The sequence below is a fragment of the Callithrix jacchus genome, chromosome 8 (genome assembly GCF_049354715.1).
Source record: "Callithrix jacchus isolate 240 chromosome 8, calJac240_pri, whole genome shotgun sequence".
NCBI classification, from domain to species: domain Eukaryota; kingdom Metazoa; phylum Chordata; class Mammalia; order Primates; family Cebidae; genus Callithrix; species Callithrix jacchus.
The window spans coordinates 58480120-58505374 of NC_133509.1; the positions used below are offsets into that span (position 1 = coordinate 58480120).

At 53.8% G+C, this 25255-nt stretch overlaps 3 protein-coding genes and 1 long non-coding RNA gene across 15 annotated transcripts; 2 read left to right on the forward strand and 2 right to left on the reverse strand.

Annotated features, from left to right (window-relative positions):
• On the forward strand, positions 1-8504 carry REC8 (REC8 meiotic recombination protein). Of its 4 annotated transcripts, none has more exons than XM_035260206.3 (20): positions 1-420; positions 517-657; positions 762-830; positions 948-1090; positions 1173-1245; positions 1337-1457; positions 3393-3474; positions 4964-5043; positions 5282-5405; positions 5494-5566; positions 5647-5738; positions 5910-5959; positions 6286-6420; positions 6766-6832; positions 6937-7085; positions 7252-7300; positions 7656-7722; positions 7844-7975; positions 8052-8158; positions 8258-8504. In XM_035260206.3, the coding sequence occupies exons 2-20, from the start codon at positions 602-604 to the stop codon at positions 8347-8349; spliced, it is 1761 nt and encodes a 586-aa protein (XP_035116097.1). In that variant the 5' UTR covers positions 1-420; positions 517-601; the 3' UTR covers positions 8350-8504. The 4 variants fall into 4 exon arrangements, with proteins under 4 accessions (XP_035116097.1, XP_078190730.1, XP_078190729.1 ...); XM_078334604.1 differs by having other exon boundaries at positions 1-386; XM_078334603.1 differs by having other exon boundaries at positions 1-657.
• IPO4 (importin 4) lies at positions 8473-17838 on the reverse strand. Of its 4 annotated transcripts, XM_002753663.7 has the most exons (30): positions 17741-17838; positions 17575-17661; positions 17397-17476; positions 17269-17310; positions 16733-16862; positions 16463-16642; positions 15774-15839; positions 15567-15668; positions 15397-15480; positions 14685-14849; positions 14528-14581; positions 14261-14370; positions 13858-13966; positions 13582-13711; positions 13267-13380; positions 13051-13164; positions 12695-12815; positions 12396-12507; positions 12182-12297; positions 12010-12087; positions 11876-11933; positions 11688-11793; positions 11411-11604; positions 11228-11275; positions 10735-10860; positions 10412-10620; positions 10167-10299; positions 9973-10077; positions 8937-9006; positions 8473-8820 (listed from the first exon to the last, which is right to left on the reverse strand). In XM_002753663.7, exons 1-30 carry the CDS (start codon positions 17807-17809, stop codon positions 8690-8692), a joined length of 3243 nt encoding a protein of 1080 aa, XP_002753709.5. In that variant the 5' UTR covers positions 17810-17838; the 3' UTR covers positions 8473-8689. The 4 variants fall into 4 exon arrangements, with proteins under 4 accessions (XP_002753709.5, XP_035116087.3, XP_035116091.3 ...); XM_035260196.3 differs by lacking the exon at positions 13267-13380; XM_035260200.3 differs by lacking the exons at positions 9973-10077; positions 10167-10299; positions 10412-10620.
• Positions 17404-21461, forward strand: LOC144577373 (uncharacterized). The gene is made up of 2 exons (XR_013521118.1): positions 17404-17508; positions 18294-21461. It is a non-coding gene; the product is annotated as an uncharacterized LOC144577373 (long non-coding RNA).
• Positions 18175-24281, reverse strand: TM9SF1 (transmembrane 9 superfamily member 1). 6 transcript variants are annotated; one of them, XM_035260201.3, is made up of 6 exons: positions 23800-24281; positions 22782-23143; positions 20989-21607; positions 20512-20697; positions 19424-19697; positions 18175-18839 (listed from the first exon to the last, which is right to left on the reverse strand). In XM_035260201.3, exons 2-6 carry the CDS (start codon positions 23124-23126, stop codon positions 18446-18448), a joined length of 1818 nt encoding a protein of 605 aa, XP_035116092.2. In that variant the 5' UTR covers positions 23127-23143; positions 23800-24281; the 3' UTR covers positions 18175-18445. The 6 variants fall into 6 exon arrangements, with proteins under 6 accessions (XP_035116092.2, XP_035116093.2, XP_009004051.2 ...); XM_035260202.2 differs by lacking the exon at positions 23800-24281 and adding an exon at positions 23654-23791; XM_009005803.5 differs by lacking the exon at positions 23800-24281 and adding an exon at positions 23450-23791.
• Between the last annotated feature and the right edge of the window lie 974 nt (positions 24282-25255).

Here is a 25255-nt window from a genome sequence, read left to right on the forward strand (position 1 = left end):
GCCTGTCTCAAGAGACCCCGTTGCCTGGAGCTCAGGATACTTGGCGCTCTCAACCCGACCCCTGTTCCCCATTGGCCTGGCAAAAGCCGCCATCTAATAAGCAGCGAAGTGCGGGGCTCCGGAACGCAGGCTTTCTGCCTTGCCATCTAGTCCTGTGGGAGGCAGCCCAGGCTGTACCGCAGCCGCTCAAACCAGTGCAAGGCCCAAGGGCCTGACATCACTTCTAGTGCTTGAGAACCAAGGCCTGCTGTGGAGGACACTGTGCTCCCTTGGGACCTGCTCTGGATCCTCGGAGCTTCGCATCTCCAACCTGGAACCCAGCCCAGAAGGCTCAAGTTCGACGCGCCCACTTGGCGTGCGGATCCACTGAGGGTAGATCCAGAGAGGTGTGCCCATCTCCTGCGTCTCTTAGTTATCCCGGTAATCGTGTATCCACCAATTGTTAATTGCCTCATTAACTTGGCTTTCTGGGTACACCCACCTCCTCACCTGTCCAAACCTGACTTCTCTTCAAAGTGTTGGGAATTCTGTGCCCTAAAGAATTCCAACTCAGATCCGAACAGGGATCTGGTGGAATCGAGGGTAAAAGGCTGGAGGGACCATGTTCTACTATCCCAATGTGCTTCAGCGCCACACCGGCTGCTTTGCCACCATCTGGTAAGGGCAAGGCCCATGGGCGTGTGATAGGGGGCACTGCCCGGGATCCCAGCCTGACAGCGTCCCCTCCATTCCCATTCTCCCACCTTCCCCACCCACTTCAGGCTGGCAGCGACGCGCGGCAGCCGGTTGGTGAAGCGCGAATACTTGAGGGTGAATGTGGTGAAGACCTGGTAAGGCCCAGAAAAGGGAAGGAGGACCTGGTGCAGGGTGTGGGTTAGGGGATAGAGTGGGCAAGGCTGTGGGCTCAGTCATGGGCACAGCAGTGATCTGGGCGCGTTGTTCCCCAGCGAGGAAATCCTCAATTATGTGCTGGTACGAGTGCAACCCCTGCAGCCCGGCCTGCCGCGGCCCCGCTTCTCCCTCTATCTCTCAGCCCAACTTCAGATCGGTGTGATCCGTGTCTATTCTCAACAATGCCAGTACCTCGTGGGTAAGGCTGGGAACCCTCAGGTGGGGCCGACTGAGGAGCTGTCTGCTAAGCTGGCTCCTTACCTTGCCCTCTCTGCCCACAGAGGACATCCAGCACATCTTGGAGCGCATCCACCGTGCCCAGCTGCAGGTCCGAATAGATATGGAGACTGAGCTGTGAGTGTCCCCTGGGCCTTTGATGGAACACCTGCTAGCTTGGCCTCACCTAGCTCAGTCTCAGTCCTTGACAGCCTACATTCTCTCCCAGACCCAGCTTGCTGCTTCCTAACCACCTGGCCATGATGGAGACCCTGGAAGATGCTCCAGATCCCTTTTTTGGGATGATGTCTGTGGATCCCAGACTTCCTAGTCCTTTCGATATCCCTCAGGTAGGGCTAATTCCCCCAGAATCACAAATTGACAATGCAGAAGGGGAGTGCTGTCCCTGTGTCACTCTGATATTGGGGTTGGGGAAGGAAGCTTGCCACAGCTCTCTCCCACAGGAGATGGTGCAGGGGGACTGCCATGGTGGACCCATCTGGGCGAAGCCCCCTATACTTTACTCAGGGCCAGTCTGATCAGATGGTTTCCCCAAGTGAGGCAGCTTTTGTCCCCACTTGTCTCCACACTGTTCTCACTGTCACGGCCCTAATCCAGGCTCTCATCTCTCTGCATTGGGCTTCCTTACCTGTGTCCTCCTCCATCTATTCCCAGTATTCCTACAGCTTAATGTCACCCCCTTCCTTGTTTCCCCATTTGAATAGTGGCTCCTGCTGCAAACAGAATACTAGCATTTAGGGCTCTCCATGCCCCAGTTTATTTTTTTATTTTGTTATTATTTTGGAGACAGGATCTTGCTCTTTGACCCAGGCTGGAGTGCAGTGGCATGATCTCAGCTCACTGCAACCTCTGCCTCCCCAGTCCAAGTGATTTTCCTGCCTCAGCCTCCGGAGTAGCTGGGATTACAGGTGCGTGGCACCACACCCTGCTAATTATTTTTATATTTTTTGAGACAGGAGTCTCGCTCTGTCACCCAGGCTGGAGGTCAGTGGCATGATCTCTGCTCACCACAACCTCTGCCTCCCAGGTTCAAGCAATTCTCCTGCCTCAGCCTCTTGAGTAGCTGGGACTACAGGCACATGCCTGGCTAATTTTTGAATTTTAATAGAGATGGGGTTTCACCATGCTGGCCAGGCTGGTTTCGAACTCCTGACCTCATGATCCACCTGCCTTGTCCTCCCAAAGTGCTGAGATTACAGGCATGAGCCACCGCGACCAGCCCAATTTTTGTAGTTTTGGTATACATGGAGTTTTGCCATATTGGACAGGCAGGTAGTCTCGAACTCCTGACCTCAGGTGATCACCCGCCTTGGCCTTCCAAAGTGCTGGGATTACAGACATGAGTCACTTTGCTGGGCCTATTACTACTTTTTGAGACAGGGTCTCACTCTGTCACCCAGGCTGGAGTGCAGTGGCACGATCTTGGCTCATTGCAACCTCTGTTTCCCCTGTTCAAGCAATTTTCCTGCCTCAGCCTCCGGAGTAGCTGGGATTACAGATGCCCACCACCACACCAGCTAATTTTTGTAGTTTTGAGTAGAGATGGGGTTTCACCATGTTGCTCAGGCTGGTTTTGAACTCCTGACCCCAAGCGATCCGTCCACCTCGGATTACAGGCCACCACAGCTGGCACATGCCCCAGTTTAGAGCTAGTCATCCCCAGACTTCTCTCATTCCCCTGGTGCATCTGTGGCTCCTAAACACCAGTTTGGTCCTTGTTCCTCGATGCCACATTCACATCTTTGCTTGTGCTGTTTCCCTAGACCATAATGGTCACTCCTCATCCTCTGAGTCAGTTTCTACATATTCTTGACTCAAATGCTACCCTTCTCTATGAAATATTTATCCCAGTCCAGCCAGAACCAAATGCAGTTTGGGAACTTAGCACTTTGCTAAGGCCTTGTTTTACCCTTTGCCTTGACTCTTGTGGGGTTACATACAACGTTGTCTCCCCACTAGACCTTAAGATCAAGAATCTTTTCTGTTCACCTCTGTCAACCATAACATTTGACAAGGATAAGGATGCACTGCTTCTTGCACAAATTGATAAGGGCTAGATAACCGGGGTGCAGGTTGGGGAGGGAGATGAGAGCAGGAACTGAGGAATGACTAGATGGCGGGTGAGTTTACTGCAAACTGATGTCAATGCAACAAGAATTAGGCATAAAAGGAGATTACTGTGCATTGTTGAAGAAGACTGTGAAAGTGGGAAAGCAGAGGGCTGAAGCTGAATCCTATATTTTGTTTGTAATCCCTTCCCAAAGATTCGACACCTCTTAGAGGCTGCGCCCCCAGAGAGAGTTGAAGAGATCCCTCCTGAAGTGCCTACAGAACCCAGGAAGCCAGGTCAGCAGAGAGAACCTTCTTTCTGGTGAGAGGCATAGGCAGGCCCAAGAGCTGTAGAAATGACCATTTTTGAGCGTAAGAGCCAGGCCATGTGACGGGCAGTTATTTATTTATTTATTTATATTTTTTTGAGATGATGTCTCCCTCTCGCCCAGGCTGGAATGCAATGTCACAATCTTGGCTCATGCAACCTCCGCCTCCTGGGTTCAAGCAATTCTCCTGTCTCAGCCTCCCTAGTAACTGGGACTACAAGCATGAACTACCATGCCTGGCTAATTTTTGTATTTTTAGTAGAGATTGGGTTTTGCCATGTTGGCCAAGCTGGTCTCAAACTCCTGATCTCAGGTGATCTGCCCACCTTGGCCTCCCAAAGTGCTAGAATTACAGACAAGCTAATGCGTCTGATGAGGGGCACTTTATGTATGTAACCTCATCAATACCTTACAAGAGTCCTCTGAGGTCAGATTTTTTTTTTTTTTGAGATGGAGTTTTGCTCTTGTTGCTCAGGCTGGAGTACAATGGCTCGATCTTGGTTCACCACAACCTCTGCCTCCCTTGTTCAAGTGATTGATTCTCTAGACTTAACCTCCCAAGTAGCTGAGATTACAGGCATGCGCCACCATGCCCTGCTAATTTTTGTATTTTTTAGTAGAGATGTTTCTCCATGTTGGTCAGGTTGGTCTCAAACTCCTGACCTCAGTGATCTACATGCTCTGAGGTCAGATTTCTTATCTTTTTTTTTTTTTTTTTTTGAGACAAAGTCTCATTCTGTTGTCCAGGCTGGAGTGCAGTGGTGTACTTTAGGCTCACTGCAATCTCCGCCTCCCGGGTTCAAGTGATTCTCTTCCCAGGTAGCTGGGATTATAGGTGTGTACCACCACACCCAGCTAATTTTTGTATTTTTAGTAGAGATGAGTTTTTGCCATGTTGGCCAGGCTGGTCTCAAACTTCTGACCTCAGGTGATCCACCCACTTCAGCCTCCCAAAGTGCTGGCCTCTCATGTGCTAGCGTGAGCCACCATGCCTGGCTTTTTGTTTTTTCTTTTTTTCCCCAGGCTGGAGTGCAGTGGTATGATCATAGGTCACTGCAGCATTGACCTCCAGGGCTCAAGCAATCTGCATACCTCAGCCTACCTCATTGTAGCCAGGACCACAGGAATGAGCCACCACAGCTGGCTAGTTTTTAAGTTTTTTGTAGAAACAGGGTCTCACTATGTTGCCCAGGCTGGTCTCAAACTCCTGGGCTCGAATGAGCCAAAGTCTTAGGATTACAGGTGTGAGCCACTTCGCCTGGCCTCCCCACTTTACAGATGAGGAAAGTGAGGCTCACAGTGATTAAGCAGTGTACCCAGGGTCAGAATGCCAGGGTCTAGCCTGGGTCTGATTAGAACCCAGGTTACCTTGACTTGAGTCCATGCTTTTGGCTCACTGCATGGCTGTGGGAATTTGGAAAGAAGCAGAGAGGCTGGTGACTCCCCTGCCCCTCCAGACAGGATTCTGGTCACTGCACTTCCCCCTGAGGCCATCACAATCCAGGAGGCAGAGCCCATACGGATGCTGCAGATTGAGGTGAGTTGTCCCCTGTACACGGGCCTGAGGTCCAGCCCCCTTGCATCTACTTCTCTCTGCCCCCAGAGCCCTGCCTTTTCCATCTCCATTTCCTTATTCTCTGTCCCTGCACTTGAGCACCCAGTGGCTTCCTTGAACTCAGCCCTATGGTGTGCCTCTCTGATCCACTCTCCTGAATCCACTTGCCTTTTCAGAAATGTTATTGAGTCCCCTCCCCTTGCACTTCCTCTCTGGACAGGGTGAACGGGATATCCCAGAGGTCAGCCGCCGAGACTTGGACCTACTGATTGCAGAGGAAGATGAAGCTATCTTGCTAGAAGCCAGGCGTCTCCAGCAGCTTAAGGAACGCCTGGCACTGGAAGGTCAGACCCCTGGCATGGGCAGTCTGGGACTGGGCAATGCTTTAATTTCTCCTTTTCTGTCCTCTGAACTCTGATTCTCTCTCCACAGAGGCAAAGGAGGAGCCCCGGGCCCCAGAGGGCGAAATCATAGTCCCCCGGATCTCACCTCCAGCTCCTGCAGAGTAAGGGAGGAATTCCTAGACCAGGTAGGGGGTCACTGCTGGGAAGGGTCACCTCATTTATCTTGCCCATTTCCCCTCAGGGTAGAAGGAATAGGAGAGCCACTTCCAGTCCAGGTCCTGGTCCCTGAGGAGCTGAGGCCGACAGGCTGGGAGCCTGGGGCCCCGCTCATGGGTGAGTGTCCACCGTGCCCTGGGTGCTTACCTGGGAGGACCTGGATACTGCTGCAGAGAAGGGCTCTATATCCCAACTTGCTGAAGGGAGGACCCTGCAGTTTCTTGCCCTGGTGTCTGCAAGCGGTAAGGGGCTTATGGGACAGAGCCACAACCTTGGGTGTTGTTGCAGAGGTGACCCCCCCAGAGGAACTTCGTCTGCCAGCCCCACCCAGCCCAGAGGTGAGTAGCATCCCTTCCTATCCTCTTCGTTTGCCCTCCCCTCCCAGGCTGCCTCCTCAAGCCCTGGGCACTGCTAGCTTACAGGGAGCCTTAGTGCAGATCATAAAAGATGCCCCTTTCTACGCCCCGTCATATCTGGCCTGCACTTACTTCCCAGATGGGTACCCTCATGCAAGGTATGAGCTGCACAAGTGCATGAAGACCCCGCTTAAGCCCTTTCCCCAGGTTCCTCTAGGGGCAGGGTGTGGGGCCCTGTTAGCAGTCCACTGGAATAATAGGAAAAGGAATAATGGGCAGCCTTGCCCCTACCTGCCCTCCCCACTCAGCGGAGGCCCCCGGTCCCCCCACCTCCTCGCCGCCGCGGTCGTCGTCGTGAGTTACTGTTCTGGGATAAGGAGACACAGATCTCCCGTGAGAAATTCCGGAAACAACTACAAACCAGAGCCCACTGCCGGGAATGTGTGAGTGCAGCCCAGGCTTTGCTGGGGGAGGGAAGGAGGCAGGGATGACCAGGGGCAGATGGAGGCTAGGCCTTCTAAGCTTCTCAGGTGGGTATGGGGAGGACTGGGAACTTGATGAAAAATCTCCTCCATTCCCCAGAAAATGCATGTGATGTGGGTTTGCACATACACAACTCTTCGTGCTCCTTTAGTGACCCCATTTAGTAATGAACAGGGCAAGCAGGGTCATGAGCCCAAAAGCTGGGGAAGTCCAGAGGCACTGGAACAACGTATTGCAAAGAGACAAAGGGACACTGAGGAGTGGCTGCTTCATAATGGGGCTTCTGACCTTCCCTCACGACACAGCCCATGGTGCAGCCTCCTGAGAGGACCATCACAAGCCCTGAGGAGTTGTTCAGAACCCCAACTCTATGTAAGAATGGCAGGGGTTGGGCAAGAAGGATCCTCAAAACCAATTCCTCATTCCTGGTGCTGCTCATACCTCAAACCCTGTGCCTGTTGCCCGCTTGTCCACAGCTGGCTGGCTACCCCCTGAACTACTGGGCCTCTGGACTTCCTGTGCCCAGCCACCCCCAAGAGCACTCAGGCGAGAGCTGCCCGAGGAGGCTGCTGAGAGGGAGGCAGCTGCTGAGGAAGAAAGGATTGAAGTTCCAAGTGAGATTGAGGTAACTGTACCACCTGTTTTCTGCATTGTCCCAGGGCTGGGCTCTGCCTGACCCAGTTGGCTGCCTTCTGCCACAAGAGCCAATAGCACAGGCTCACTGGCCTTGGGCCTTCTGGGGCCCAAGTCCCAGATGCTTGGGATCTTATTTCTGCTTCTGCCATCCACAGGTCCCGAGGGAGGCCTGGGAGCCCAGTGGTCCCCTTATGGTGTCTGCAGGTAAGCACCTAGAAAAGAGGGGAAGTGGGACCACTACCCTAATCACTGCCCCAGGAAACTAGTACCCGAACTGCTGAAGCTGTATCATGAGTGAAGGCGTATGTACGTGACATAAATGCAGACTGGTCCTCCTCAGCTCCCCATCTGTGTGCTTTTAACAACCCAGGAGGCGGAGGTTGCGGTGAGCCAAGATCGCGCCATTGCACTCCAGCCTGGGTAACAAGAGCAAAACTCCGTCTTATAAAAAAAAAAAACAAGTCACTGCACAGCTCTGGCATCCACTTATGCCAGGTGGCCACAAGGTTTTAACTACCACCCAAGCAGATACCCCCCAGTGCCTTTCCTTCCTCAACAGAGCTCTCCCTGGAGGCAGCTGAAGAGGAGAAGTCCCGTATCAGCCTCATCCCACCAGAAGAACGGTGGTAAGCAGCCAGTCTTTTTGAAAGCCAGGGCCAGATGGTGGAAATGGCTGCTAGGATGGGTAAACCCCTTGTCACTGTCACAGCTGCCATCTTCCCTGCTCTGACTTCTATGTTCTTCTAGGGCCTTGGCTGAGATGGAGCAGCCAGAGGCTCCTGCATTGCCTGTGGTGCCTGAACTCCCCGAAGTGCCTGTGGAGATGCCTTTAGTGCTACCCCCAGAGCTTGAGCTGCTCTCACTGGAAGCTGTGCACAGGTACCAGGGAGGCAGTACCTTGATGGGGGGGTGGACTGGGGCTGAAGCCTCAGCTAATGGTTCTTGATCCCTACAGGGCAGTGGCACTGGAGCTGCAGGCCAACAGGGAGGCCGACTTCAGCAGCCTGGTGTCACCTCTCAGCCCCCGCAGGATGGCCGCCCGGGTCTTCTACCTGCTCCTGGGTAAGTGTGTGCGTCGTGTGTATACGGGGCAGAGACACACAAACCAAAGGCCCATACGCGGACTCCCCCAACCTGCCCTCTTCCTCCCCTCTTGACCAGTGCTCTCAGCGCAGCAGATTCTTCATGTGGAACAAGAAAAGCCATATGGTCGCCTCCTGATCCAGCCGGGGCCCAGATTCCACCGAGGTTAGAGTACATTTAAGCTGTCAGGAAACCGGCCACTTCCAGTAACCATGCCGTGCTTCACTGGGCCCTGCCCAGTGAATCTCATTTCTGAATGTGCATGTCTAGCCTTCTTGCTCTCAGAGCTATTGTTCAAGCAGAAAACAAACTGCTTTTATTACAATATGATGTCATAACTCATTTGTAACAGATCCAGCCTCAGGGACAGCCCTGTAAGGCAGTAGGCAGGGCTGGCGCCAAATGGGTATGAGGTCCAGAATCTTTGGTAAGGCAGAACTGAACTGGGCTGAGAGGTGGTGGTAAGGCCTGGGCAGGCTCCTTCTCTCTGGCCTGGCTGCAGCCTGCAGTCTAGGAGAGGCCCAGTACAGCCTGGAGCTCCTGAGCCTTGTCAACAGGCAGTGAGCCCAGAGCTGCTTGGAAGCTGTCGGCATGCTCTTTGGCCAGGAATGTCAGGAGCAGCAACAGTGCGGCCTTGGTGTCTGGGTGGAGAGAAAGGGAGAAAGGTCTGAGCTCCTAAAGCCTCGCTGCCCCAGGCCCTCTGCGCCCTACTACTCCCTGCCTACCCCAAGCCCCTGCCCATGACTCCTACCCTCACCTGGTGGGATCTTGTTGTCATCCAGAATGAGGCTGCAGATACGCAAGAGCTCGGGAGCCACATCTATAACCTGTGAGGAAAGAGTGGCTGACTCAGGGCAGCAGCCCTGGACCCCAGGGCTAGGCGGAGTAGTCGAGACCAAGGAGTGGCAGAGTGTCTTATAAGGGGTGATTTTGCTTGGTACTGATTCATAGGCATCCAAGACATGAGAAGGACCAATGAAACTTGGTGGTAATGACTTTTTTTGGAGGGGATGGGGGATATGTGACAAGATGATTAGAGTCATAACCTCAAGACCAAAACAAACCCAGACACCCGGCTGGGCACGGTGGCTCACACCTATAATCCCAGCAATTTGGGAGGCTATGGCAGCTGGATCACCTGAGGTCAGGAGTTCGAGATCAGCCTGGCCAACATGGTGAAACCCCGTCTCCACTAAAAAAAAAAAAAACTTAGCCAGGCGTGGTGGCTGATGCCTGTAATCCCAGCTACTTGGGAGGCTGAGGCAGGAGAATCGCTCAAATCTGGGAGGCGGAGGTTGCAGTGAGCCAAGGCCATGCCACTGCACTTCAGCCTGGGTGACAGAGCGAGACTCTGTCTCAAGAAGAAACCCAGACACCTACACAACAGTCTCTAAAGGTGTAAAACAAGGGTGACACAAACACTCCAACATGACTCCAAACCTAGCTACTTGGTACAGGCAAAATCTCTTCAGAGAGCTGATGTAATTGAAACAGATGGCGTGGTGGCCCAGAGGCACCCAGGGCTCCACAGAGCAGTTTGAAAGAGCCCTGGCTTAGGAAACCAGCTTAGGAAAACTACAACTTCTTGCTCAGACCAAAGGGTACAAATTGAGCTTCCTCAGGAAAAATGCTAAGTCCCACCTGTGCCATCATGTATCAAAGAACAGCTACAACTGTCACCTTGCCTCAGGTGCAACTGACAGCCTGGGGCTCCTGAGCCTCATCAGCAGACAGTGCCTATCACTGAGTGGAGTGGCATGCTCCCCTCTGAGGGCTGCCAGCAGCAAGGTTACCTGGTCAGGGCTGCTCTGGTACAGGAAGCTGAAGAGGCGCCCGATGGTGACCCACTCCTCTAAGTCTTCCTTTAGTGGCAGGGCGTGCAGTAGGGCAGCCAGCACCTGGACACACAAGTATCTCAGGCCAACTTGCCCTGCCCTCCACCACCCTCCTCACCTTCCAGGCCCTGCCTGATGTCTCCCTCCCTCACCTGAGGTTCTGGTTTCCTCATGGGACTGGCCATCAGCAGGCGAGCGAGTGCCCCACAGATGTTGTCACGGACACGATCGTGTCGCTCCCGCGCCAGGAGGGGAAAAAGGAGCCCCAGCAGCTTGGGGAAGTGTCTGGTCCACAGTCAAGGAATGGCCCACACACTCAGGTATAACTTGCCCACCTGGAAGCCCTGAGGACACTCTCCCAACCCCTTGTCCCTCCCCTCCTATGAGCCAAGGATACTCCTGGGCAGGGCAGCCCCCATGCTCTGCCAGAACGCCCATCCCAAAGATGGCATTGCTTCGCACCTCAGGGTCTGCCTCTCGGGCAGTGCTCAACAACACAGGGAGCAGTCGAGACACAAACTGGGCTGAGGCAGCACCCAGGCCCTGAATGGACTCTGCCAAGGTCCCCACCGCAAAGGACTTCTCTGCCACTGTACACCCCTGTTTCTGATGGGGGAGGACAGAAAGGGAGTACAATTAGCCTGGGCCAAGGATAAAGGCTGGGGTGGGCACCAGGTGCGTGACTGGTTTAGGGCTTGAAGCCAGAGGATGGACACTCACTGTCTTGCACAGCAATAATGGCAGGAAGCCAGCAAAGAATGGAGCAAAGGAGTCTCCCCCAGCCGCGGCTGCCAGGGCAGGGATGGCCTCTCCAGCATGCTCCAGCAACATGGCGTCGTATTCAGCCTGTGGAGATAGGTCAGGGGCTGGAGCACCAGGGCCAGCTCAGTGACTGCAGATCTCCCCACCACACTCTGCCACCGGCTGCAGGGGTCCCTGGGACTGCCCTTGGTTGACAGGGCTGACCCCTTGCAGGCTGGGTGTTTCCATGGCCCAGCTTTTTCTCCTGGCTCTCCTGCTCCTATTGCTCCAAGCACACCCCAGTCCACTGAACTCCCACTGGCATAGTGGTATCAGTTTTGTCCCTCTGGCCATTACCAATCTCTTTTAGTGGCCCTGGCTGTCCCAGTCCAAGCCCGAATACACTGTCCACCTCTGTCTCTATGGAGACTCCCTAGACTACCTGGTCCCAGTTTTCATCCCTCGCTCTCACCTGATCATCATCTTCTTCCTCCTCGTCGTCAGTATCCTGACAGGCTGTCTACAAGAAGTAGCTCAACTTAGCCAGAGCTTTCATGCCTGTTCCCTTTTTATGAAGGTCTGGGGGTGGACTTGTAGCCAGTCCCCAACCTGGGCCCAGCACCTCTCCTTCCCAAAGCCCACCTGCCCTGCTCACCTTCCTCTGCAGCACGGCCTTGAGCATGCTACAGAGCTCAGCGAGGCGCCCAGGGGGCTGCAGTGCGAGGGTCCCACAGCTGCGGAGCACCCCAGTCAGGGCCTCCAGCACAGCCATCACCACCTGGCGCTCCCGCTCCCCGTTCACTGCCTGCACGTAAGATGGCACCACTCGGGCCAGGGCGGCCTGCAAAGCTGGGGATATTATTGGCTGAAGCCCCTGTCAGGCCCTGTCCCTCACCGAGAACCCCCAGCCTGGCCCAGCCTCTCTTTCTCACCAGCAGAGTTGGGTTCCGAGGGGCAGCTTTGACAGGCCTTGTGCAGTGCACAGCAAAACTGACCCAGCGCCTCATGGGCTGCCTTCCGCACATTCAGGTAAGGGCACTGCAGGATGAGGAGGGGCAGGATGTGCCTACTGTCTGCACTGTGAACACAGACTGAGAACCCCACCCATCAGTCCACTCACCTTCAGCAGTTTAAAGACTTCTTCAAAGACACTTTCCATGTACGGAAGAAAGGCTACACTAGAGAGAAAGACATGGCCATGGGTAAGGGGCTCCCAGGCAGGGTTTTCAGTGCCAGGGAAAGACAAATGCTCACCTGGTGTTCACAGAGATCTCCCCCAGGGCAGCACAGGCATCTTCCTTCTCATTGAAGAAGGCGTTCTCTATGCTGTACCTATAGTAGGATGGGGAGGGAGTGGTGATCAGGCACTAAGCCCTTGTCTAAAACCAAAGTCTAGACTCCTGACCAGAAAAGCACCACTCTGCACCCTGAGATCTCTGAGTCATCCTCTTCTTCCACGTCCTCATCCATGAGCTCCTCCTCTTCTTCCCCATCACTCTCATCATCAAACAGAAGGAAGGAGCTGCTCCCGTCATACTGAGGCTGGAGTGGAGGCACGGCACGACTTGGGCTCAGCTGGGCCCAGGAGATAAATCCCATCGCAGGGTTGGCCTGGCCCAGCCCACCCACCGTCTGCTCACCACAATGCCCTCAGTGGAACGCAGTGACAACAGCATGAGCGTGGTGATCCGTTCCAAGTGGGGTGCCAGGCCCTCACCCATCAGACCTGATAAGGCCGCAAATAGGCTGTACCTGGTCAAAGCACGAAGAAGAAACTGTATGGTCCTGCCTGCTACAGCCAGACAGGATGAGGGAGCCCAGGAACACCTGGCTATGGTCCAAACCAGAGGACTAGAGTCTAGGGTGGGGACTCCAGTGGGTTCAGTGGGCAAACAGGAGGGGTGGGGACACGGGCAGGGGCAGTGTGAGGGTCACTCACGTGCAGCGCCGCAAGTCAGGGTCGTCTACCTGGTCACAGAGGCCCAGACCCAGCTGGCAGCATTCCTCAGCCAGGGGTCTCATGGGCTCCCCCACCGCTCGTGCCAGAACCCCCAGTGTCTCTGTCAGGGCAAGGGCTCCATTAGCACCCAGGCGGTGGAGGTGGGCTATGGGACCACATGTGGTAGCTAGGAGGAATTCAGAAATCCCGCCCCACCCCTTGGTACATCGTGAAGAATACCCCCTTTCATGAGAAAGGAGACACCCGTGCTCCAGGGGGGGCAGTCTCTGTGAACACCAGGTGAGCATCAGCCTTTTGCTGGCACTGGGACCCCCACCTGGGAGCCTCTTACTCACCCAGGCTCTGGATCTGCACAGGCCGAAGGTCCTCATGGCCTGTCAACAGGAATTCCCGAAGGTGCTCCATGATGGCGGGGAAGTAGGGCAGCAGTGAGGCCTGGGCAGCCGTGGCTGCAGGTTGGAAGGACAGAATCAGAGCTGGAGAGGGCAAGAACCACCTACCGCAGGGCTTTGGGTGAGCCCCACATCCCTGCCTCCTGCCTCTCTCCTCACCAATAGCTCCCAGGGCGCTCACAGCCAGCTCCTTGACCCGGGGACTGCTGGGGTTCCTCAGGGGATGCAGCATGCATTCCATAAGCTCCGGAAGGTAGGGCTGCACTTTGGGCCCTGTGGGAAAGGATGCTCCTCTACCAACCAACCCAGGTCTCCTACCTGCTGCATGCCCACCTCCCTCCAGGTGGGAACCTCTTTGTGGTGCCATCACACCCCTTCCCCCCAGGCAGCAATTCAGGGAGACGCACAACCTGTACATTCAGCCAAAGCCACAGCCTCACTCCCCTCCCCTGAGCTCCCCACTGCCATCACTACCCAGGTTCTCCACGAAATTCTCCAGGGCATAGCAGGCCTTGGCTAGGTGAACAGTGTGTCCGAGAGGCACCGACTTCAGGTAGGCCAGCAGCAGCGGCATCACCTCCTTTGAATAGCTGCTGATATGGGGCTGGAGGAAGGAGCAAGCAGGGCCTGAGTCAGGTTCACCTGCAGGGCACACACCAGAGTGCTAATGGCAGCAGGAATGCTAGAAGAGATGAAAGGTGAGGGGAAGGAGACACTGAAGTGGTGGTTCCCACACTCGGCCTGGCTCACCTGTAGGTTTTCTGAGAACTGGCCCAGGGCAAACAGCGCAGCATTGTGTACAACTTGCGAGGGGTCCTCTAAGCCCTTACACACGATCTGCAGTAGTGGGGGCAGCAGTCTGGATGGGGCAGCACAAGAAGACACAGGCTGAGGAGCTACACTTGAGAACCCTAGGCTGACCTGTTCTCTTCATTTCTCCTGGAAAAACCAAGGCTTTTCCTGTCACCAGAGGGTGGGCAGCAGCCCCTGGTCCCTATAGCTGAGAAGCCCAGTCATTTATCTTCCAAGCCAGGACACTTTTGAGAATGGGAGGAAATGCTGTTGATAAATAAGCTTGAACAACAAGCGTAAACCAGGACAGCCATGGTCCTCCCTGTGGGCAACCCTCACCCTGGGACAGGGGAACAGATACCTCTGCCTGATGTGGTCGCCAGCTCCATCAGACAGCACGGCCAGCACCAGGAGTCCAGCCTTGCGCTGGTATGGGCTCTCATTCCGCAAGGCCTCTTGTAGCATGGGCATCTAGGGAAGCATGTGGTACTCTCCTGAAACCCCAGCAAGAGCCTGCCCATTCCTGTGGCAATAGGCCTTCACACCTCCCAGGATCTAAACGTCCTTGGCCTCAGGGGACTAGGCACATCTGGAGGTAGGGACACCAGAAGGACAGAGCCATACTTACCAACTGGGGACAGAGCTTCTCAGGGGGCAGGTGTAGCGCCAGCATGTCCACAACCTGAGATGGGATGGGGAGACTTACTTTGCTCGACTCCATCTCTGCCTCACCAACCTCCCACAGCCACCTAACACCTTTCCCCCCGTCCTGCCCCACATCTCACTTGTACAGCAAAATGCTTGGGAGTCTCCCCCATCAGCTCAATCTCCCACTCTTCCTCTTCTGAATCCTGGTCTTCAGGATCCAACTGGCCTGGTGGGGGCTCAGCAGCCATAATGGGGAAAAGGGTGTGCAGCAAGGGTGGCAGGAGACGATTCTTTAGTAAGGCCTTGATGGAGAACATGCAACAGTGTCCCTAAGAATCTGCTCCCAGGATGGGCTCACATTAAAAATTCCAGTCTTGGCCAGGCATGGTGGCTCATGCCTGCAATCCTAGCACTTTGGCAGGCCAAGGCAGACAGATCACCTGAGGCGGGGAGTTGAAGACCAGCCTGACCAACATGGAGAAACCACATCTCTACTAAAAACACAAAATTAGCTAGGCATGGTGGCACATGCCTGTAATCCCAGCTACTGGGAGGCTGAGGCAGGAGAATCACTTGAACCCAGGAGGCAGGGGTTGTGGTGAGCTGAGATTGCACCATTGCACTCCAGCCTGGGCAACAAGAGCAAAACTCTTATCTCAAAAAAAAACAGTCTTCCAGGCCATAGGGGTCTGACAGAAGATTCCCAATATCCGAGGCAGGAGTTGGGGTGAGGCCAGGGCAAGGCTTGAACCCCCATAGTACTTTAGATACCCTGAGATGGACAGAAAGCCCCAAAAGTGAGATTAAGGGTGGAGATGGACAGTTGGTGATGTGTCAATGGTAACTCACCTTGCTTTTGACTTTGACCAAGAAAGTGAGGGAGCAAAGGATACGTACACGTATCGCATTGCCCAGGGCCACATTTCTAGCCACCTGTCCAGAGAATAATAAGAATCAGAGCCAGGCAAGCAAAGTCCCAGCAGGGCATGTAGCCGGTGCCATGTCCATTCCAGGCTCACCTCCAGGCAGAATGTGAGGACCTTAGAGAGGTGGGGAGTGATGATGGGTACCTCTGACTCCAACAGTTCATCCAAAGCCTCAAGGGCCTCACAGGCCTTTGCCTGACAGACAAAACAAGGCACAGGGTGACCATGCTCTTCTTCAGTGGGCCCAGCTGACACTTCTGCACTCTCCTTCCAACAGAGCTCCTGCCCACCTGTCCTCACCTCGTCTATGGGGATCAGGGTCTGCACTGCCACAATCAGCTTAGGCACCAACATCTGAGCGAGAGGCTAAAAGACACATCACAGAGAGCATGATGCAGCCTAATCTTACAACCCAACAGCTGGCAGCTTCCTCACAGCCTGAATTGTGAGGAGGAGCCCAGGAACAAGCCAGGCCCACCTACAGCATCCCCTCTCAATTGTCAGGAAGGGCCAAAGGCAGGTAAAGAATCCAAAGCAGCTTTGGGTGTGTGTGTGTGTGTGTGTGTGTGTAGGGGCCAAAGGCAGGTAAAGAATCCAAAGCAGTTTTGTAGGGTGTGTGTTTGTGTGTTTTGAAACAGAGTCTCGTTCTGTTGCCAAGCTAGAGTGCAGAGGTGCGATCTCAGCTCACATAACCTCTGCCTCCCTGGTTCAAGTGATTCTCCTGCCTCAGCCTACCGAGCAGCTGGGACTATAGGCACACACCACCACACCTGGCTAATTTATTGTACTTTTAGTAGAGACAGGGTTTCACCATGTTGTCCAGGATGGTCTCGATCTCTTGACCTTGTGATCTGCGTGCCTTTGCCTCTGAAAGTGCTGAGATTACAGGCATGAGCCACCATGTCTGGCACAGCTTTGTAACTTTTAAGGGTGAGGACATGAAGGCCTGAGGAAAGGCAGTCAGTGATATGAGTGGGCCCACATCTCACCACATCTTCAGTGCTGAGGTAGGGGGCCATGGTGGTCAGAGTACGCAGGGAGTAGAAGAGCAGCCCAGGAGAGCCCACCTCACCAAGAGTCTCATTCAGAAGCTGAAGAAGCTCCCTATGGTGGGGTTGGAAGGCCTCGGGCCAGGAGGTCACCACCACACTCAGCAGCAAAAGCCCCATCTGTCCAAGAGTAGAGGATGGGAGGGCGAGCTTACATGGTCTATCCGGCCTCTTGGGCCCTCCCTCCTCCTGCCAACTATGTAATGGTACCTCTCTCTCTGGGCTGTGGGGGCTGTGGGTACTGTGCTGAAGAAGCTGCAAAAGCTGAGGCCAGGCCTCCAGGCCTTCCTTTCGAAAAATGGTGCCTGAAAGCTGGGCCAAGCTGAGGATCACACAGTGCCTGCAAACAGGAGAGATCTCCAGTCACCCTCCAATGCCTTCCTCTTGAGTGGCCAGACTCATTGGGGCAGCCAGGAGGGAAACTTTCAGGAGTGGTGGGCACAGGGTCTTTGCCAAGTTGGGACACATGAGATAGAAGCTCAGAGGGAGCCCAGCTGCACTGCGGGCATGTAATCTGGTAAGCTCAGTCTTACTTAGCCTGAATTTCAGTCTCATTCTTCTGACTTTGGTTTGCCAGATCATCATCACCCTTTCTCAAGAACTTCAGTCTTCGAAACAGCCTTAAAATCTTCACTTTGGTCTAGAACGGAAGTCCTTGCCCCCCAAGTCCCAGCCTGCAGCTGAAGGGGAAGGCAGAAACCCAAAGAAGGTCGTCAAGATCCCGAGAGAAGGGAGTAGATACTCACTCTGTTTCTCTCTGCAGGGCCGTCAAGATCAGGGACTTGAGGCTAGAACACAGATGGCAGGTGTTTGGTACCCGGCCTGCCCAAGAAAAGCTTCCACCTGGCCCCGCCCCGCCCCAGGCCCAGCCCACCTCTCCCGTTGCTCCGCCGCCAGCCGTCGCCAGCGGGTGTTCAATCGTCTGCGGGTCAGCACGGCCGCAAACTGGCGGATCTGGGACGAGGAAGTAGGCATGTGGGGGTCCGGTAAGGAAGGTGCTGAGGGGACCGCACGGGGCGTTTACTGGGGCTTGGCCAGTGCAGGGGTCTCACCTGGGGGTCGGCTGCCGAGGTGAGCAGGTCGCAGAGAGCCGGCAAGGCGGCGGGGGCCCGCAGAGCGATGTGGAGCTGTTCCGTGGCCTAGGGGAAAGCTAGGAGTGAGAGTCGGGCCTTTCCCGCAACCTCCCGCTCGCCCTGGTCGGTTACGCCCGCTCCATACCCGAAGGATGCGCTCGGTGTCCGGCAGCAGCAGTTCCCGTAAGAGCTGCTCCAGACTGGCGGGCTCCATGGCAGCAGCTGAGCCGCCGCTATTGGGCTGAAAGGGGGAGGGGGAGGGGGAGGGACAGCACGTGGAGGCTGACAGCCACTTCCGGCGGAAAGGGCGTTGCCGCACGCCCCGCGGGTCGCCAAGGTGATTCAATTCACTTCCCACAAAGACGTCCGGCTCCTCCACTTCCGTTAGGCTGAGCACCGGCTGAGTCGCGGAAACCGTGCTCTGGCAATATAGGTTCCCCACGCTGAGAGTTCCCAAGCTGGGTTGGAGAACTCGAAATTCGGTTATTCCGTGGCCAGCTCCGCTTTCTAAAGGGCCGTGCCGTTAACAGCAGGGCTCGCGTTTCTATATCCAGACCAAAACCTCCAACTACATGATCCTTTTTCTTAATAAATTTTATTTTGATAATTGTAAAAAGAAAAATCAGGACCAAAACTAAAGGCAACTTAAAAAGTTCAAATATATATTCCTTAATATAATAGAGATTTATAATTTCCAGGCCCTCTCTGGGGAAGGAAGACCCAAAGGGCAAAGGGGAAGGCAACAATGCCATCACACAGTTCAGTCACTCAATCAAAAGAGAAGCTGGTAGGACAGCTCAACGGGGCGTGAAGAAAGGGAGAGAACAGCAGTAGTTCTGCCATTCAGAACTCAGTCCATTTTGAGGTTAACATAGATATAACGGATGAACTTGAGGGAAGAAAAAAAGGAGATGGTGCCCAGCATGAGGAAGAAGACATAACCAGTGAGTAAGGAGTAGCCAAAGAACTCTACTGTCTGTACTGCCCCAGACATGTTGGAGCGCCGGGCATAATAGAAAACTGAGTAGAGGAAGATGAAGAGGCCGGTGGAGCCAACACTTAGCACAGATCGCCACCACCAGCGGTAATCCTCCCCAGATAACTGGAAGTAGGTGAGTGCAATGGAGATGCAAGCCCCCACACTCAGCAGGATAGCGAAGACAAAGAAGAGGATGCCATACAAAGTGTACTGCTCCCGACCCCATACTGTGGCAAAGATGTAGTACAGCTCCACAGAGATGGCACTGTGAAGAAAAGAGATGATACACAGCATTAAAGGGCTGTGCACTGTCAGCACGGTGGCTGGGCCAAAATCCAGCCCCCACCCTCTCCCATGTTGCTGGGTCATTGTGAAAAGTGAGTTCACTCCACTCTCTGCCCCAGAACTCCTAGCTTCATGGGAATTTTTTGCCTATGATTAACTGCTCTCACTTCAAGAGTATCTTCCCTGATAGGTTAAGGGCAGGGATGTTGTCCATTTTACTTTCCACTTCATTCTCTGCTTGGCACAAAGAGGTATTCAACAAAGTAAATGAGTAATCAAATAGGCTTTAAGTCTCACATGATGGCCATAGACACTAAGGTTGGAAACCAGGAAGGTGAAGAGGGAGATGTCTCTAGAGAGCTTTATAAGTGAGATACTCTCATATCTGAACTGATTCAAGCTCAGTCCTGCTTGGGGATAGGAGGAACCATTTAATGATCTCTGAATGGTACTGCTGAACAACACATCATCACCGAAGTTGGGTTAGGGTACTGGATAAGTAGGGATAGGAAAAGGTGAGGTCAGGAACTTGAGAGTGATAGTACTGGAATAAAGGGAGGATACCTGAAAGGCAGGAAGCCTCCAACAGTCATGTGGATGCCAGTAGACTTGTACCAGGGCTGGGGTGGGATCTCCCGGGCGATGTTCTTGGTGCGACAGGGTGCATCAAAGGGGCTGGCGTTGTTCTTCCCGAAGATGCCTCCAATGACAGTGAGGGGAAAGCCCACCAGCAGCCAAACCGTCAGAAGCAGCAGGATGGTTGTGGCTGGCAGAGCCTGTGTCGAACCATTGGCCCAATGCACTGAGTTCACCACACTCCACGTCAGGAAGAAAGGCACTGCAGGGATGGGCCCCCAGAGGGAGGGTCAACACTAGGAGCTACATCTCTAAGGGCACCCACTTACATCCAGGACCAAAAGGGGAGGGGGGTAAAGCAGCCTGCCACTCTAACAGCAGACTTATGCTCCTGGATGTCTCTGCAGAATCAAATGCCTTCACCGCCACCCTTTCAGATCCCATTATTCTTTGCTCTTTTTCTTACCAACACTACCCCCCAACTCTGTGTCATTAAGGATCAAGGTAGCTACTACATAATCTGGGAGTATTAGAAATCCACCTGCCTCCTGAGGCCCATCTTGCCCTGGAATTGGTAATTCTTCGCATGAGACATTCCTTTGGATTAAGGCCCTGTTTTCAGAAAGCCTTGGTTCAAATATAAATGTGATGGGATATAAATAAGACACATAGGATTGGGAACAAGAAGGGTTCAGAACAGAGACTAGTACTGCCTTTGAAAGGGCAATCCAGTTTGAAAGCCTAGAGTGGGCCCACCTTCAAAATAACAATTCAGGGGTATTATTTTACTGTAATGGGTGAGAATACAAGTCAGACTGCTTGGGTCTGAAACCTGGTTCATTACTTTTTAGGAGTGTAATCTCAGACAAGTTACTTAAGCAGCTTTAGTTCAGTTCCTCATCTGTGCAATGGAAATATTACCTATTTCACACAGGTATTGCTGAGTGCTTACCACGCTGCCTAGGACATTTAATCCCAAAGTGCTAGGATTACAGGTGTGAGCCACTGTGCCCAGCCACAGTGTGTTCTTAATTCCTAAGTCCAGAAAGGCCCACCAGGGAAAGGGAAGTCCTCACCAGAGAAGAGACTGGTGGTGAGAATGATGTTCCACACCCAACGCTCGCCTCCGATCTGCCGGTAGAAGTGGCTGGACACATAGCCAGAGATGCAGCAGGTCAGGGCATACAACAAGATGGCTGCCGAGTTAATGGCCCCATGACGGTGTACATTGAACATGCCCAGCAGTGCCATGACAATAATGCCTGCAGGACGGTAGTGGAAAGCCCATGTTAGGCCTCACCTGTCTCTCTCCTAGCAATTTCAGAGGAATAAGCCCCCCTTCTCCCAGACTAAGGTCCTCCAGCAAAACAATCTCCCCCAGTTTTACTATCCAGAAAATCTACAACAGAATACATGCATCCTTGCTAGAGCCACCCTGTTCCTTAGGTCTGCCCCTCTGGATAGAAGAGAAGATCCACAGACCTTTTCTGAACAAACTCCCTACCTAGTTCTATCCCATAAGAGAAATCCCCAATTCATTGTTATCACCTCACCAGTGCCAAGGGCCAGGAACTGGGCGCCCACACCAAGCACAGCACAGAGCAGACCACGGTATGGGGGAAAGCGGAAGACATCTGTATGGATAATTTTCCAGCCATTGTCACCCTGGTCAAAGTCATCACCAGAACCTGCAGAGGTCATCTCCTCATCTAAGTTGTACCGAGCCAGGTCATTCCGAAGCACACGCATTAGAATGACAGCCACAAAACCCACCAGTAAAAACACAAGCACCATGGAGTTGATGATGGACAACCAGTGGATTTCCAGTGTTCGAGGAAAGAAACCATCATCGCCACGGCGCCTGTCACTCCGACGCTCCACTGAAGTCTCAGACCAGCGCACGCTGTAAGTGTGGGTAAGGCCTAGGAACTCGTCAGGTCGTAACCCATCCAAGCTGTGGGGCTTGACATCCCGCACTGAAACATTGGCAAATATAATTCGGTCTCCATGGAATTCTAGGTGGAAATCCAAATGAGTCCAGAGTCCTATCTTGTGGCTGTGTGGCAGGAAGCCGCTCTCCTCCATGTAGCCCACAAAGCCCCGGATTGGCAAGTCATCTACCACAAATTCAAAGTAGTACAGTTCTTCGATGGCCTGGCGCAGCTGCTCCACCTATAAAGAGCAAATCAGGAGTTGGTCACACAAGACCTCCCCAGTCACAGAATTAGAGCAAAGTTTCTCACCTTCAGCACTACTGATATTTTGGGGTAGATAATTCCTTCCCTCCCCCACCACCCCATACGGTGTCTTGCTCTGTCACCCAGGCTGGAGTGCAGTGGTGCAATCTTGGCTCACTCCACCTCCTGGGTTCCAGCAATTCTCCTGCCTCAGCCTCCCAAGTAGCTGAGATTATAGGCACCCACCACTACATCCAATAATTTTTGTATTTTTAGTAGAGAGAGGGTTTCACCATGTTGGCCAGGCTGGCTCAAACTCCTGACCTCATGATCCACCTGCCTCGGCGTCCCAAAGTGCTGGGATTACAGGCATGAGCCACCACACCCGGCCTGGGGTAGATAATTTTTTGTCATAGTGGGGCTGTCCTGTGCACTGCAGGATGTAGCCTTCCTGGCCTCTTCCCACTACATGCCAATAGCACCCCACAGTAGTAACAACAAAAAATGTCTCCATATAGGCTAGTAAGCAGAAAATTATAAAAAAGAAAGAGAAATAAATAAATAAATAGATAGATAGATAGATAGATATCTTCAGACTTGCTAAATCTCCCCTGGGGGACAAAACTGTTCCCTTGAGAATCACTGGGTTAGACTCTAGAATGTTGAGGTCCTCCCTAAAAGGGCAAGTATGACTTGACAGGGTTAGGGCCTAGAAAAAGAAGAGTGGTGTAGTGTAAGGAAGTCTGGAGTGGACTAAGAAGTACCAGGATTCACTAAAGAAAAAGCATGACAAGGACGGTTAGGTAGAGACTACAGGAGACAGTTTAAGAAACAGCCAAGAGGTAGGTAGGGAAGGCAACAGAGCTATGTAGGACTGATAGTTGAGACCTTATGGCCAACAGAGAAGCTTGCAGTAAGAAATCCTGGGCTCTGATATCAGTTCTGCAATTCACTGTCCATGTAATCTTGAGAAAAGTCACTTCTGAGCAAGCACGTATCTTAGTCCACTTAATTATAATAGCATTGCATGCCCTGCCTGCCATACTGGGTTGTATTGTAGTTGGAATCAAATCAGACAGTTTCCATCAAGGTACTCTGAACCATAAATGTAAGGCACTGTTAGTCTCTGGGAAGGAGGGCTATGGGATAGCCAATGTGGAGAGGCTGACCTGTGCAGAACTGAGCTGCATGTGGCACAGAATTCTCTTCTCCACGTTTTTCCGAAAACGGATCTCATACAAAGACTCAGCCATCCGGTCCCCATCCAGCACTTCACCCAGGCTAAGGCTTTTGTGACGTATCTTCTCAGGGCAGCAGACTGGAAGCTGATAGTAGTGGTAAGTTTCCTGAGGGTTATGGTAAGGTCCCACTTTGTTGACATATAGAATAACAGGGTCGCCGGCCTTGTAGTGCGTCACGCCTTCCACCCCTGGCCCATGGTCTGTGCCCAGCAACAGTATCAGGATTGGCAACCACTGGCAGCTCCAACTTCGAGGGTTCCCTACGACTGTCATCCTTAAGGCAGTGGAACCTGTTTCAGGGAATCCTACAGTTATAGAAACCAGGGAGGTTACAGAAACCCCAGGTCGGTTGCCTCGAACTGAGGTCCTCTGGCTCCACTTGCCCCTATTGGCCCACTGCTCCACCTCACCCCACCCCACGTCTCTCTATCCCAAAGACCCAGCCCCGCCTCTGCTCTCTCATTCTCCCAACCTGGTCTCCCTCCCGCAGCCCGTCCGCCCCGGAGTCTCTACTACGCGCCCTTGACCGTTTCCATGGCAACGCCGCGCGGTCTCGCACCTCGGGTCCCTTCCCGCCACAGCCCTGGGGTCCTCACCGCGCGGGAAGGGCTGACCGAGCCGGCGCCAGCGGCCTCCGCGGCCCCGTAGCTACCCGTGGGTTCCTGCCGGGGTCTCCCCCAGAGCGGTGCGGTAGCGGCGGGTTGGAGAGGACCTGCCGACCGACCTCCACGGGGTTGCCCGCCGCTGCGCCTGACGGTGGCGGCTGCGGCTGCACCGCGCTGGACACCGCACTGGCTTACTCAAGAACTCCTCGCTGCGCCTATTCCAGCTGGAGGCTCGGCCCAGCTCCGAGGACCCCGTGAGGCTCGGCTCGCCCCGCCCGTCCTAGGCGAGGCGGGGGTCCTCCCGGCGATCAGCAACGCGGCCCAGGACACGTCAGTCTTACCACTTCCGCCCTCACCGGCGGGGACCTCAGCCTGGCGGAAAGTTCCTGGCCTGGGCCCTAGAGGGCCCCGGCTGCTGCAGCCCCTGGGGACCCTTCGCGACGGCTTCCCGGGGAAGGGGCTGAGGCCTGATGGCGAGGACGCTGATGCCCCTTCAGGATAAGAGTGGCCACTAGGCCACTTGCTGGTTCCTGGAATGATCTGGGGCTGGAGAGCTCTTGCCCAGGAGGCTAGCGCTGGCCGAGACCCGAGAGCTGTGCCCGCGGCACTAGCCTAGCGAGGGCCAGGGAGATCGATGGAGGAGGGGCGGCTTCTGAGTCCGTAGCACTTGCGGGTTAAACCACCGGCTGCTGAGTCCGTAGCACTTGCGGGTTAAACCACCGGCTGCTGAGGCCGAGCCCTGAGAGGCGGTTCGTGGTCCCCCAGCCGGGTTAGGGGTGAGGCTTTGCGCGTCTCTCCCATGCAAGGGTCCGTCCCACTGTCTGAATCTCACCTCACTGCTCTGCCACGTGTCACGAATGGCCCGCGCCAAAGTAACAAATATATAACAGGAATGTCTTCCCAGAGTTATACTGGAGACTTCCCTGGCCGCACAGTGATCGTTTAGTGCCCCACGTTAAGCAAGCCGAAGTCAGGTCTGGCGGAGGCACCCAAGGAGAGAGGATGTCTTGTCTTTTCACTCCGTGAATTGGGCAGCCTGACACGGTTATTGTTAATTGATGGTAAAGAATCTGTGGTCCGTTAGTCTCTATTATGTTTTTGCTCTTATTTATCACTGTATATATCTTTGGGCTTCTCTTAACTTTGTAGGGACAGATTTTGAAAAAGTTTACCCTTGTGTCCCAGCTATTTCAAAGGGGATCTGCCATCTAGGGAGTTAGTTCCCCTTGGAAATCAGACGTTTGGGCAGTGACTTCCGTTTTGCCACCTGGTAGCAACGTGTAAGGAAATGGATTTAAGGTTCTCTCTCCCCAGGGTAAGAAGCACAGTGGAAAATCACAAGTGACTTCCGGCCTGAAAAGCTCTTCATTTACCTGCTTCCATGATTATTGCCCTTTCTGACCCAGTCCTTTTCCCGGCAGACATAGATGAGGTTCAAAGAAGTAGATGGAGTGTTTAGACCATCGGTGAATTTTGTAGTTAGAAAAAGAACTAATGGCTGGGCACGGTGACCCACGCCCTAATCTCAGCATTTTGGGAGACCGAGGTGGGCGGATTACCTGAGGTCAGGAGTTCAAGACAAGCCTGGCCAACCCCATCTCTACTAAAGATACAAAACAATTAGGTGGACGTGGTGGCGGGTGCCTGTAATCCCAGCTACTTGGGAGGCTGAGGCAGGAGAATCGCTTGAACTCAGGAGGCAGAGGTTACAGTGAGCCGAGGTCGCGCCATTGTACCCAGCCTGGTGAAATAGTGCGATCTTTTTTTTTTTTTTTTTTTTTTAGACTCTGTCCCTCC